At 38.8% G+C, this 15,897-nt stretch overlaps 1 protein-coding gene across 1 annotated transcript in view; it reads right to left on the bottom strand.

Annotated features, from left to right (window-relative positions):
- The window catches only part of CACNA2D3 (calcium voltage-gated channel auxiliary subunit alpha2delta 3), an 807,400-nt gene that overhangs the window by 38,602 nt on the left and 752,901 nt on the right, over positions 1-15,897 (bottom strand). The window contains 2 exon segments of the mRNA XM_054694676.1: positions 6,201-6,312; positions 14,958-15,013. Coding sequence (XP_054550651.1) covers positions 6,201-6,312; positions 14,958-15,013 — 168 coding nt within the window.

Below are 15,897 nucleotides of genomic sequence, written 5' to 3'. Positions count from 1 at the left end.
AACTAGTCCCATGGAATGCCATTCTTTCTAGAAAAATTTTGACAAATTTAGAAACAACTTAGAGGTAAAGCAGATGTGCAGATTCAATTTTCTGGTTGCCACAAAATGTATTGACCATCATATCGAAAAATCTACTGACCATCAAAAAGGAGATGTGATAAAAGTCAAATAACATTAGTTTCTTCCTTAATGCATTCAAAGAACACAAAACTCATACAAAATGCAAAAAGTTAAATTCACAAATACTTTGATAAATACTCAGATATATGTTCTAATAAATTTTATTTCATAAAATGGAATAGGGCAGAGAAAATTAAATACGTAAAAGATAAGCATAAAAGGGCTCCTTCAAAAACATCCAACGAGATTATTTTGATGTGTCTTTTTTATTGTAATATGAGATCACATCATAATTTTATAACAAAGTCTCACAAAGATTTGGACTAGAAAATAACAGTCATGAATTGATTTTTTGTTCAACTACCTGCCGTAGTCGATTCTCCTGTGGTCAAACTGGTTTCATTATATGCCACTTTGCTTAAAGTCAGTTTCAGCAACCTCTTGATGACATTACCTGAGGACTTAATGTTACTGTCTTCTACAGGATCAAAGAGATAACACAATTTGGACCTTACTCAAGCTTTTTCTCCTCTCCTACCTCTCCTCACTCCCAATTCTGATTTCCAGCTTCCCTGAACATCTAACAATTTGTTGAACAAACCATTTTTACTTGCCTCCATAACGCTCTTCCCTCTGCTGGGTACTTTCTTACCTGCTGAGTCCTGTGTATCCTGGTAGTCTCACAGTAGGTATTATTTCTTCCAGGAGTCTTATCTTCACCATCCTAAGCCTCCCTTCTGTGCTCCTGTGTAACATTTACTCTAATCCTGTCATTAACTATGGCATGTTGACATTGTCTAGTTACTATATTTCAATACTCTCTTGTGCTAGCTCTAGAAAGTTATAGTTAACTATAACATGGGCAATTGAGAAAACACGGAAATCATTCTTTTCTAAACACCTAGAGATGCTGGATAAAAAAGTAGATATATATATATATAATTAAATATAAGTGTCTTATAAGGAAAGATACTGAAAGTCAACTTGTACATCTAAAGCTAATTGGAAAAAACTGATAATCTGGTGCCATCTGAGGTCCTGAACAGGAAAAACAATATTTGAATAAGAAATAAAACCTTAAGTATAAACTTCATATTGCTAGGACAAATGTTCACTATAATTATTTAATGCAAAAACTCCTAAATACAAAAAAAAACCCTCATATGGGCATTCAGCACCAATAGAATGCATGATAAAAGCCCAAGCATCAATGTGTTGTGAAGAGAACCTCAAGCTGTATTCTGCTCCTACAAAAATAATAATTAATAGAAAGATCAGTCCACAGTCAGAAGTGACAAAACACATGAACAAATAATTTACCATGAAAGAAACTAGACACACAATTAACAGAGAATTAAAATTCAAACTACTACACCAATCTTTAAAGGCCCAGATAATTAATATATAAGATCTAAGAATAAGATGCTACATAAAAGACTAAGAATTTTCTCAAAAAGAAAATAAAATAAGAAGAAAGAGAATCATATTAAAAATCCCATTAATTCTTTAAGCAGCACATTAGACACAATCCAAAGGAAATTAGCAAACTCTCAAATAAGTATAAGGAGGTTAGCCAGAGTTAAGTACATAAATACATAGAAATAATTTCAATCTAGACATAGAGAAACTGCAGAGCATTAAAGATGGAAAGTAAATACTTCAAAAATCATCTGAGGGGGGAATAATCTGACTACAAACATGCAAAGCTAAAAGTCAGACAGAATAATATTTTAAAAATACTTCATTTCTGGCACTATGGAATTAAATTAGCATTGCAGAGTCCACATTTAATATGGTGTTTGGACAGGAATGACAGGATCTACGAATTCCAGATGATTTTTGAAGAATATTTTGAAGTACTTTTTAAAAAAGGCATTTTTTTAAATAAGCAATGGTGACTCAACAAATTGGTAAACATGGCATTTCCTATAGGCAGCAATGGACAATAATAAAATATTTGGTGGGTTAAAAACACAGTACAAGTAAGAGGTTAGAAAATATACCGTGAACAAATGGGAAGTGAGCCACATTAAAGAGTTCTGAGCTTTTTTGTTTTGGAAGAGGGAAGAGATCCTGGCCAATTAAAACATGATAGAAGGGCTAGAAGGAATATAGAAACTCAATAAATGCAATAGATGGCAAAAAAGAGCAAGGAAAAAGTATGGGGATTAAAAAGCATGAAAGTGATGGCAGAAATATATCTAAACTTATTGTAAGCACAATAAAATTTGAAAAGAAATTTCAAGTCCGGATATATTCCAAGACAAAATCGTAATGCAAAATGACATAAAAGAAAAAAGCAGAAAGTAGAGACAATGGGTAAAATATCTCTAGGAAACATTACCAAAGAACTACTGACTATACTATTAGTAAATAAGATACACATAAAATTTCCTTGTAAAGAAAGTTGTTACATAGTCATTAAGGAATGACTTATCAGGAAGCTATACCAGTCTTGAACAGGGATGTCCATGGTAATATTCCTTGAAATGATAGAAAGCAAAATGAATTGAAATACATGAGGTAGTTGAAAACCCAAGCCCATTAAAATGTTAATTGACATCTAACATAGACTCCCCAATAAGGAAAGTTTGAAACATAATTAACACTCTTGATGCAATGGATATATATTAATCCTTATAATCAGCTATTAAAGAATGAAACTTGCTTTCAGAAACATGGATAAGTACTAGAATAAAAAGCAAGTCTCCACACATACTAAAAAACATGTGTTATAGATACCACAAGTTCATTTAATTAGACATTAATAATAAAAACGTAGCAAATACATATATTAGGAAATCTTAAAATGCTATTTAAAAATTCAAAGATAAAAAATGGTGAAACATAGACAATTGTAATTTGTATAACAGTGTAATTTCCATGTAATAAATTTATGGAGATAAACTGGAATGTACAGAGAAATTTTACACAGATAAATGAAGAGTTAAGAACCAAACACAAAATAGAAGAAAGCTAACAATGCAGGTAATAGGCCAAAACAGGGCCTCCCTGGTGGCGCAAGGGGTTAAGTCGCAGCACTATGAAGCTGTCCACAGGCAGCCACTGCAGCACGAGTTGGATCCCCGGCCAGGGAGCTACCCACATGGCGCAGCAGACCTTTCCTGCTCCCCTCAGCAGTATATTTCAGTCAGTCTGCCTGTTCTGTTCCCCACTCTGTCTCTGGTGAATCCTCTCACCCCCTGCACCTCTGGCCTGTACCCCGATTCTTGTATGTATAAATAAGTAAATCCTTAAAAAAACAAACCAAAACAAAAGTGAAATAGGAAAAACAAAAAAAACAAATGAGAATCAGACAAGCTAAATCATTGTCCTTTGGAAAGAAAATTATCTCAGCTGGTAAGGAAGGAAGAGAGGGCGGGAAGGGTAAGAGGAGAGAGGGGAGTTAAGAGGAGAGAAGAGGGGAGAAGAGGAGGAAGGAAGAAGAGAAGGGAGGGAGCAATAGAGAGATTGATATAAAGGAAGAAGAGAAGGGAGGGAGCAATAGAGAGATTGATATAAAGCAAAATCACAAGAATGGTAGCATTTTTAATCAAAGGAGCATACTATTAACAAATGCATGCAATAAACATGAGAAGGGAGCTGAAATGTTCTAAAAATATATAATCATCAAGATCATTTCCCAAAAAAGAACAAATTCCAAAGAGATACCTAGCCACTAAAGAAACTAATTCAGTAGTTGGAGAATTACTCACACAAAAAGCAATAAATAAATAAATGAAATCAACAAGCAACATCCCATCAGTCACTAAGAGTTGTATGGGTATATTTTAACAAACCTATAAGAAACAGATCGTTCAATATCATACAAAATACTAAAGATAGTAGACAAAGAGGGAAAACTATCCAAGTAAATTTGTGACTATACAATGACCTCAAGAGCAAAGCCAAATGACAGTATGAGAAAAGGGAAGTTCAGCCCACTCTGCTTGTTGAGTACAGACGCAGATGCCTGACACAATATGAGTGAAGAATCTAGCACTATGGCTTTTGTTTTTTGCTTTTTGTCATCATAACAATGAAGGTTTGTCCTGGGAAAGCAAGTGTATTTTCACATTAGACTATCCAACTAGTATGAGATATTTTTAGTATATATATTTCATGATTTATGATTGTTTTTATATCAACATTCTCAACATATCAATACATTTAAATCATGTTGATAATGGACGGAGAAAAGAATTTTTGATACTATTCAAAATCCATGCAAGTTTCAAACAATACCAACACACACTCTTGAAAAGGTTTTCCTCAACCTAATAAATGTTAACTACCAAAACCTACAGTAATTCTGGGAAATGAATAATAGTTGTTTGCATAGTATTGTTAATATACCTGCCTTTGAATTGCGCACTTACAATAAAAACAGTTACAAAGGTAAATTGGATGTTATTTATACTTTACTATAATTTAAAAACTCTATAGCAAACATCACATTTAATATGGGGTTATCAGAAGAAATTTGCTAACATTCAGAAGAAGACATAGTTATCTATTCTCACAGCTTCTATTCAGCTTCAGCTTCTAGTACAATTAAATAATAGCTAAGTACAGAGATCAGAAAGTAAAATTTTCATAAATGATATTATGTATAAAAGAAGTACAGAAAAATGCCCACACATTATTGGATCTGCTGGAGCATTTAGTATTGTATAGAAGACATTCCATATACAGAAATAGGGATGTACAAGCAATTACCAATTAGAAAATACAGTTTAAAATATATGCCATTTCTGATAATAAGAAAAACTTTACGCTTTCTGGGTATAAATGTAATGTAAAATTGTACAACTGTATTGACAATCATATAAATAAAGGGATACACTTCATTAATAAATGAGATGTTCCCATATCATAAAAGATGCAATGTTAGCGAAAACCCTAGCACAAATCATGGAATTTAATACACTGATTCCAAGATTAATATGAGAGAGTAAAGAGGCAAGCATAGCCAAGATGACTTAGAAGAGTGAAAGAAAGGATATTTATTTTCTTAAATATCAAGTCATATCACAAAGCTATAACAATTAAAGAGACATGGTGTTGACCTAGGTATTGAAAAATCATAATACCTGGAAACATCTGCATACAGATGGGATCTCAGCCCACAAGTGTCAAAATAAATCTAAATTCTATAAACTCAAATAAATCTAATCCAAAAAAAGTGCTGGTTAACAGGCCAACTATGTGTAAAAGGACCAAGTTAGATCTACCTTATGCCACTCACACAAATGGTTTCCAGAGGACTAAAGTCCTAAATCTCAAAGGCCACACTTTAAAGGGCTTGCAGTAAAAGGACCTGAGTATATCATTGTAACATTATGCAGAGGCAAATTTCTTAAACAAGCACAAAATGCACAAATCATCCAAAAAAAAAAAAAAAAAGAGGAAGAAGGAATTAGGCCATATTTAACCTAAAACGAAGAAAATGTCTATGCATCTAGCAACATCAACAAAAAGTGAAGAGATAGAGCAAGAACAGGATGACGCATAAACGAAGCATATAACGACAAAGAAATCATACTGGAAAAAATACCCAAATCAGCGAGGAGAGATCCACCTCCCAGGATAGAGTAGCCCAGCTGGAATAAAGAGGCCAGGAGCCCCAAATAATGAAAAAAAAAAATTGTTACAAGAGCCCCAACCTCATTAGTAATCAGGGAAATGCATACTGAACCACTGAAATTCACTTCCTTCCATTACACCCGATTTCGGGAAACCTAAAGATTTGGTGCCTTCAGTCAAGTCACATAATGACTTTCCTTGGACAGATAACTGAACTTGCCAACTGCCAGTTGGGAAAACATCAATCAGGATTTTCCAAACATCAACAAACTGGACTAAAAATCTCCTATATTTTAGGCTTCATTCTCATGCATTCTGAATACTTCCCAGATTCTAAATGATCTCTCTAGCAAAACCAAGTGATTTTCCTTCCAAGCTGATGGACGTACTCCCCACACCAGAGGACAGCCATGTTTGCACTCTGGTGTAAGTGTGTGCCTACAGTGGCGCGGACATGGGGCGTCCTGCACTGAGCAGAGGGCCAGGGGGCTTACTTGGAGCAGTCTTCACAAGCAATGTTCCCTGAGGTTTCCTTGATGGTGCGCTCAGAGACAAATGCTGGATACTCAGTATCACAAGGCTCCAGGGTCTGTTTCAATTTCTGGGCTGTTGGAATAAGGAAAAAAAAGAGAGAGAGAAAGAGAGAGATAAAGAACACAAGACAGGCTTTATTGTGACTGGCAGTCCACAGTAATGCCGAACGCAGTTCCGCTCCTGCTGCTCTGTGATTTTTCTAGGCACAGCATAAAGCATTATTTTCTAATTAGTCAAGTGATTTCATCTGCCAAGCAACTCTATAAGCTATAATTCCTCACGCAGTTGTGTTGGCTTGATCCGCTATCATTTATGCATCGCAAGAACTCACTTTCTGGGACTACATCAGTCACTGGGTCTCTGACCTCAGACTTACTTGAATTTAGCAACAACACATAAGTATAGCTGAATAAATGTATAAAATGTAAGTTACACCATATTATTTAGGGTGAGACAAAGGTCACGATACAATTGCATGGTTTTATTACAGAAAGAAAATTGAAATATGGAACAGTAAAATATGTAATATCTTTGAGCCACAGCCATGAACCTAATCCTACTATGGAATTCCTTGTCCAGCAACAGAGCACAGAAGAGCTCTGGCATGTACTTGCACACATAGTGGGCATCTGGGAAAGGCTTAGTGGTTGATGAAATAACAGAAGCAAGCTACGACCAATGGGCAAATTTCAAAACCTTCTAAATCTCAATTTTTTCAGTGTGTAAATTGGGGGAAAAACCATTCTTCCGTGAGAGGATGATGTAAGAGAAGAAAACGAAATGGTACATGTTTCATATTTAGTACAGAACCTAGAACATAAAGAGTGATAAGTAAATACCAGCTAATAGTAACAACACAAATGTAAGCATTCTGAAGAAGCCATCATGTTGTTAAAATGATGACAGGAAATTTGGGAGTACAAATCCATGCTCCATTGCTTTTAGCCAGCCCTCAGTATTCTCATCTGTAAAATGGAGATCCTAGTACAAGTGTTCTTGGCAGGAAGTCCATTCGTTAATATTTTCCCAATAAAATGCTTATTAGCTTACAATATCCCAATTTTGTACAAAGTTTTTGGCTGTTTATATAGAAATACAAACATATACATGTATATATGCATGTATTTATATATATTTACACACATCATATATATGTACTATGCAGTGTATAAGTTACTATAGAGCTCATATTTACAACTCCAAAACTCAATAGGAATTTAAGGAAAGATGTGTGCACAATGCTTCAAGTTCCATTCCAAGTAAAATCGGTTGGATGTCAGCCACAGGGGCAACTGTGAGGAATGTCCATGTGGGAGCTTGTGGCCATTAAGTGAACCATTACCTGGTTACTGAATGCAAAAACCACTGTTTGGTAACCACCAGATAATGTTGGTGGTTATATAAGCGTTTATAGCCTACCATGATTGCCATCTCTACCTATAGCTTTTCATTATACATTAATGATTTTGAAGAAATTGATTGGGAATTCATAGCACATTGTAGTTTTTCTTAAAAGAAGTAGACTCTGAATCAGCTTTTTTATGCAGAAAATGTGATTTCTGGAACTGGCCACTGATGTTAAGGGGAGATACCTATACTAACTCACAGGGTTGTGTTGAGGATGGACTAACGCAAGCAGAGATCTTAACAGAGTGTTGCAAACGCACACAGACATTCACACGCTTGCATGTGCACACACAGAGGGCCTTTGTGCAGTGCTGGCTGCTAGTCACTGTTACCACAGTCTTGCCAGCAGTTGGGCTAATTGCAAAGTAAGTAAAGGCACAAACTCTGGGGGGTGTGAATCCTGCCACTGCTATGTGACATCTTGTATGGTGTTAATCCCTCAGCTCCCGGTGGCAGTATCCTCCTCTGCAAAATGGGAATAACAATATTAACTTTATAGGGTTGTTTGAGGGACGGATGAATGAGTGCGTGGATGCTGCTGGCACGTTGCGAGTGCCATTTCTGTTTGTGCTTTCGACACTACAGCTTCTATTGCTTCTGCTATTTCTCTGCATCTTCAGACTCTCTCTGCCTTTTTGATTAGAAACAAACAGATTGTTGCCCCCCCTGACTGCTGACTCCAGTGATAGCTTAGAGCTGGGAGTTTCTACCCTCCCAAAGGACTAGGTCCTGAACACTGCCTGTCCCCCTGTGCTCTCTGGTACCTCACAGAAAGTGGCGATATGCTCGCTGAATAGATGAATGCTCCTCCTGGATGGTTTTTTTTCAGGCAAATAAAACCAACACAGGCAAGCAAGAGTCTTGGTCCCTAACAACAAATTACCTGCCTTTAGGTGGCAGGAAAGGTGGATTAGGTGGCCCGGACTGCACAGTAACAGCACAGAGAAGCACTTGGTAGGGACAATTCTCTTCCCAATTATTTTTCAATGCCTGTGATCTCATCAGGATCATCAGGAACAAACTTTTTTTTTTTTTTTTTTGGATGGTAGGGAATTTTTGACATCTTTCTTTTATTTTCATTTATTCTTCTCTTTTTCACAATAGGAAGCCAAGCATAAAGTTCACAGTATCTGGTTACAATTTGGTGACACTTTATTTTTATGGTTCTTATTTTTACAATTGATTTCTCTATGTGGCAAATGATACTTTCAATTTAGGAGGCTTCTTTTTATATTTAAATGATTTAAATTTCAGAAAGTGAGTCATAAAATGAAAGGTTAAGTAAACAAGACCATAGACTATAAGTGGATATGGCAAAAAAACATGCAGAGGTCATATACTAACCTAACGATGGTGACAGCTGAATTTTTAAAGAAATGACTATGTGCCAGATGCTGTTCTGCTTTACATGTATTAATTTATTTAACAGTAAAAAATGACAAAATAAAAAAAATAAGCTATGAGGTAGGGACAATAGTTATCTTTATTGCAGTTGAATGAATGGAGGAGATGACTGAATAAATTGCCCAAATTCATCCAGGGACTATGTGGCAGAGCCAAAACTTGAACTTGGGCCATCTGGCTCCAGCACATATATATTTAACTGCTCTGTGAAGCGTGGCCAATGAAAGAGAGGAAGAAAGGTCTTTGAGGCAGGCTGAGATAGGTAGCACACGTGATTTAAATAAGCCTGATAATTGCTCCATCTCTAATTGTAATTGTCTGGGCCCAGTTGAAGGAATAAATCCAACACTCTCCATGGCAAGACTTATTCGGCTCTGATAATTTCTGCAGATGAAATTCTTCTCCTTTTGACGATTTTAGGGCACCCCCACTGCTGTGGTGATAAACCATTGAGTGTATTTGCAGCACAACTCCAGATTGGCTGGAATTTGCTTGATGTGCTTTTGGGAAACACATGAATTATCTTATAAAGTCATGGCCACATTTAATCTAAATAAGGTGGTTTAATCATGAAGAGCTTTCTTTTTCTGGAGTTCTACAGAAAACAGTACATGAAAATTCCCATGAGGAACTAGACTGTCAGTGGCCTACTGGTATTGTTCTATCTCATTCATAACTCCATGTCTTTTTTTTTAAAGATTTATTTATTTATGCATATAATAACCGGGGTGTACGCCAGAGTTGGGGGGGTGGGTGAGAGGATTCACCAGAGACAGAGTGAGGAGCAGAACAAGCAGATGTACTGAAATACACTGCTGAGGGGAGCAGTGGATGAGATAGGAGAGGTCTGCTGCGTCATGCCGGTAGCTCACTGACTGGCCAGGGATCAAACTCATGCTGCAGTGGCTGTGGATAGCTTGATAGTGCTGTGCTTAAGCCCTTGTGCCAGCAGGGAGGCCCCTCAAAACTCCATTTCTTACACAGGTGTAGATACACAAGAATCTGGACATTCAACTAGGCTGATTCCTCTTTTTCCAGAAGGGAAAACTGGGGTTCAGAAAGCAGACACAGCCTGTCTGTAGTCCGACAGAGACTCAGCACAAAGATCATTACTTAACGGGCAAAACCACCATCAGCACCTGCCTACTAATCCGATCTAGGTGCTAACTGCATACCAAACAGCATGCCAGTCTCCTTGGGGAGATGAAAATCCTTACCACCAGGCAGCAAGCAGGGCCTGCTTCTCTCCTGTTTTACAAATGAAGACACAAAAGCTCAGAGAAATAAAAATGCTTGCCAAAGTCACACTGCTTCACCTGCCTGGGTGGTCACATCCAGGAGCCCCCATTCTTTGCCATCGCACTGCTCTGTCCCCACCTCCGTGATGCTGTGTATCTCCAGCAGAAGTCACCCTGACCTATCATTCACTCACAACGAAGCACCCAAAGAAGCATCCACACAATTGGATTTCTTTAATTTTTACTTAGCAACCAATGTCCCTGATGAGAATAACGGACTTGGGTTCACAGTAATTATGTGCAGACAATTGAGAATGAATAGAGTTGTCATTTGAAAAGCTTTCTTCTTCTTTTGTCCTTGTGAATGCACCCCCATTCATAACTGGGTGCCAACAAGCTCCATTCTCTTTGTGCAACTTCGCCCAAATGATACCTTTGTGATAATCAAGCAGAAATGGGCTTCCACAGTCCCCTTCATTAAGGAAATGAAGCAGATAAACAGTGTAATTATGGATTCCATTTTTAGCTAAGCAAAGATGTATGTCTCCGTGCAGCATCTTTATCGAGTGGGGGAATGGTAAATTTAGAACAGAGAAAGCTTGCAAGTCAATATTGTCATGGTACTTGAAATTCTTCTCTCCCTTACGGGGTTTAAAATTTACATATACATTTAACCACAAATTCCAGATGATAGCAGCTCTGGTGGGGGAGCTCATTCACCCCATTTGATTCAGTTTCTTCATCTATAAAATAGAAGAAGCCACAGCCCTGCCTAGCAGAAGGAGGTAGGCCTGACACAGACAAGACGTGTACAGCAGCTGGCCAGAGCAGAGGGAAGCTTAGAAGGTGAGGGCATCTCGCCATTATCAGCTCAGGCGGCGGGTTTGGTTTAGGTCTGAGTCCATTTTCTATTGGCTCTCTGAGGTGGCTCAGAGAGGTTTAGTTCCACATTCCAGGAGTCTCCAGCACTCAGCTAAGTTTTAGGGATAATAAGATAATCCACTGCCAATCTAGTGATGCTGGAAATATAAAAGCACCATATAATTGCATATCACATGTCCAGGATGCAATTACTTGACAAGCCTTCCTGTAGGTGGTGCGGAGCCCTCAGTGTGGCAATGGAGAGACATGGTTTGTATCTATTAAGGATCATTTTTGCGAAGTTACCTAAGACAGAACACAGAACTGAAGCATTACATTCTTCTCTTAGCGCAAATGTTGCCCACTATTGGTGCTGGTAGAGTGGACAGCAGGATAAAGAGGATATGAAAATCTAGAATGGGGAACTTCCCAACTTCCTGTAACTGTTACGAGTACAAAGATTGTGTCCTTCTTTAGTCATCATCCCCAGCCCTACAGCCTTCCAGCCACACCAGTTTGCCCATAGTGGCAATTTGACATATGGAGTCAGAGAAGTCTGTGTTGTGAGCAGCTGGGAGCTGCAGGATGTCCAGCAGATTCCCTGCCCTCCACCCAATAGATGTCATAGTGATATAATCCCTGGTTGTGACCACCAAATATGGCTCCAGACACTGCCTTCACCCTAGCTGGTAACTACAATGACCCTGAGCTTGGCAACCACTGGTTTAAGCAAAAATCAAAATGACTGGTACTCAATAGAAACTCCAAAACCGGTTGTCAAATCTGAAAGGGCCTGTCTATGGTGGCAGGTCCTAGGGAAGAAAAGACAGCCAAGGTGAGTATGGGACCCTGGAGATGGAGGGTGGCACACAGAAGGGGGTGGGCATCCCCATATTCACCATCCAAGCCCCTCAATCAGGGGTGAGCAGACACACAGGAGTCAAGAGGAATGCCCGGAAGTAGAGACAATCAGCCTGCTGCCTTCAGCTCTGAGCCCCAGAGCCAGGTGTCTTAGCCAAAAAACCAAAATCAAACCCACCACCACCCAAAAGGTGAGCACCACCCATGCTGTGTGGAGCACTCACTCTGTGGCAGACCTGCACAGGGGCTTCGCACACACGGTTCCATCCGCTCTCACAGCCACCGTAGCCTGTTGTCATCTCTGCTGACAATGGAGGAAACCAAACAAAGCCCAGAGAGGCTAGAAAGTAGTGAGGAATAGCTGCATGACTCCAAGCCTGGGCACGTAATCTCTAGGTGAAACGGCCACCAGCCTGATCAGCTTTGGGGTATAAATAGTTTTGTCCCTGGAAGCAGGTGCTGTAGGGAGAGCAGCCACTCAAGTGGCAGGTCATTCTCTTGGCCTCTATCTGATCTTCCAGCTTCCTTCTCTCTCTTCCTATCAGTAACCTTTTTCACTCCAGACATCAAGATTGTGGAAAAGTCAGTCAAACAAGAAAAGTGAATTGAAAATAAGCAGTGATCGAGTAGTTTCCTTCTTGGCTCTCTTTTTCAAATCATGTGTAGCTTTAAGCAAAAACAGGTTCATGTCATAGGTGATATTGTCTTTGGAGTACATGATAATCTTCTCTGCTTGAAGTGTATTTTGGTCTCTGCTTATTCAATCTCTGATCCTATTTAACTCTACACCCTCCCGCACAATTAGATGCTTTTTAGGGGTATAAAGAGTTTTGTATATTATTATTTTTTGTTTTTTACCTAATTTCATGAACATTTTTATATTGATTTGCAATTCTTCAAAACAGAATCTTGTTGAAAACTTTTCTAGGAATGGGCTGAAATTCATTTTCCACCCTCACTATTATTCATCCTTTATTTTTTTAATTTTTTAAGACTTATTTATTTATGCATACAAGAGCTGGGGTACAGGCCAGAGGTCTGGGAGGTGAGAGGATTCACCAGAGACAGAGTGGGGAACAGAACAGGCAGACTGACCGAAATACACTGCTGAGGGGAGCAGTGGACGAGATACAAGTCTGCTGCGTCATACCGGTAGCTCACTGACTGGCCAGGGATCAAACTCATGCTGCAGTGGCTGTGGATAGCTTGATAGTGCTGTGCTTAACACCCTGTGCCAGCAGGGAGGCCCTTATTCATCCTTTAAAGAGTTAGCAGTATTTCAATCATAAATTCGTTGGTGATGATCGTTCTGTCATAGAAACCTTTGTTTCTATTTCAGCATTTTTTCCTTAAGTCCTGTATTTCTAGGGATTATGGGCACTCACTTTTTCATTCAAAGCTGGTACCCCACCCTGAGGGTCACGAGGATAGTAAGTGCATGGGTGAGAGCATAGCACTTGGGGCCCGGCCCATGGGGATCTCAGCTTCCCCAGATAAGCCAACTCTGAGCACATGCAGGCTCACTGTTACCAGAGCTGGCAGCCAGGCAGACGTTTACCTGTGCAGGAATCTGCTTCCTTGTTATTTCTCAGACTCTAGCAAAAAACTCCCGATTTCCTGAATGCAGGCAAAATGGGCCTGCTTGTACATCACAAAGCTATGACAAGACTGTAATTGTCACAACTGGCAAATGAAAGATTGTTAGGGTAATTTAGTAACAAAGATTGAACACCTACTATGTGCTGAGCACCAGTGAGGTTCTAAGGATTAACAATAATTAAGACAGCTAGCATCAAGAAATTCTAGCTTAGTGTGAAACCAACTGTGTTAATAACAGTTCTGGGACAATGTGTGAGCTGAATGGGACAGAAGCGAGAAGATGTTAATTCTTCCTGGGAAAATGGAAGGATCCTCACTGACTGGGATCTTAGAGAAAGGGAGGGTGGACATCAGTCTGAAATATAGCCAGCAGTGGGGAACTGCTGATATTACTAATGTACCTCTTTTTTAAAAACAGATGATTTTAAAAATGGGAGCAGTCTCCTAGTCCTTGGTATCCCGGGTAAGAAAACAAACACGAATGAATGCACAAAGGAAAGAAAGAGCTGAGTGTATCTGAGAAACAGCAAGTGACTAAGCAGATGGGGGCATCTCCTGCGAGACGGGTCTCATTTAGCAGCACTGGCTTTTTAGAGCATGGGGATGTCACTATTCACCATTGTCATGGTCAACATTGCTGCCACCACTATCGTGAATTAATTACAGCTACCATTTTTTGAGGACAACTATGTCCTAGTCACTTAGTTTAGCATATCACATCATTTATCTTGTCATTAAATAGACACACAAATGATGGGAGATAAATGTTACTTATTTTTCCCTATTTTTGCTTATTATAGCGAAATTGAGCCTTGAAGGGATCAACTAACTTGCCAAAAGCTAACATCAGAGGAAAGACTCAAACCTAAATTGATCTAACTTCACAACTCATGCCTCTAAGAGATTCTACTAATTACTGCTGAAGTTCTGGAAGGCTTTTGAGTGGGAAAGTTATATGATCAGATTTATGTTTCCTGAAGGTGACTGCAAGCTATCAGAATGGTTATACTTTCATTCACTTGGAGAAAGCCAATGTGTCTCCCTCCCTTAGATTCTGCACTTCCCACAAACTTGTGGAAGAACCCACCTGTGTGATGTATGACCTTGAAGCCTTTGCTAAGGAATCAGGCCACAGTGCACATTCAACGTGGGCTGACTGAAGTCTGTGAAATTTCTGTCAGCCTGAACAGCGCTGCACATAATAAAAAGAATGCCTTTTGCTGACCGAGCTGAAAATCATCATTTTGTCCCAGGTAGTTTTACGTGAGCACATCCCTGATGAAAAGCAGCCAGTGAACCCAGGGTTTATCACTCTGAGCTAAGAACTAGAATCCAGTTGTTGCTTACCTTTAGCTGTCATATCTGAGTGCCACCAACTGCACAGGTTAAATTCCACCAGGAACCTAAACAGGTGATGGGAAAGCCCAGTTACTTGGTCATTCACACTCTGCACAGAATAGCAACAATTTGTTTTTAGCATCATTCACCTCATTTGAAAGAATAATAGCACTACATGGAGATATCGGCATGGCTGGTTCAGTTACCATTTAATTTTCACTGAGTTTTATCTTACTGTGAAAGACTAATTTATCATCAGTGCCAGCCAAGCCTTGAAATCAGGTTTACCTAGACAAAAGTTATAGTTTGAGTCCATAGTAAACAGTCAACCTCTATTTGATTCTAACTGCTTTGTTTCAGAAATATGAATAGAATGTTCTCTTCCTAGGCTATGGTCCTCAGTAACTTCAAAATTTATACTATAGCACAAACTCATTCAATCATGTGTATATGTGTGCACACGAGTGTCTACATATAGGTAGCAACAGATGGGATAAAACTTTATGAAATGATGCAACTTCAAAAAACCAAATTTTTCAACTGCCAGTAAAAAACACAAAAGTAATATAAATTCTCTCCAAATGAACAGAGACAGATTGGTCATTTCTTCTGTAGACCCATGGCTACCATCTCCAGTAGCTCACTCTCAGTAAAAATCTCCCTATTAGTTGGTATTGCATTTCCTGTCTCTTATGCATGTGTAGAAATTATTTCCCACTCACTTGGATTTGTAATTTTGTTAAATCAATAGGCTCCATGAAAACAATAAAGAAGACAATGCCTATTCATCAAATTGGCAAGAAATTTGCCTTAAACCCACAGCATTGGAGGCTGAATGAGGAAAATAAGAATGAAACAGTTCAGTGAAGTTTAGACAATCTGGTTTACATGCTCATCCAGGGAATCCCCCCTCCCTTTTGTGTAACATAGTGTTTCTGTAAAGTGTCCA

The sequence above is a fragment of the Talpa occidentalis genome, unplaced genomic scaffold, assembly GCF_014898055.3.
Source record: "Talpa occidentalis isolate TD23 unplaced genomic scaffold, MPIMG_talOcc4v2.1 talOcc4.10, whole genome shotgun sequence".
Taxonomy (NCBI): Eukaryota; Metazoa; Chordata; class Mammalia; order Eulipotyphla; family Talpidae; genus Talpa; species Talpa occidentalis.
Note: the sequence above shows the minus strand (reverse complement) of the source record. Positions and strands in the feature narration are given on the sequence as shown.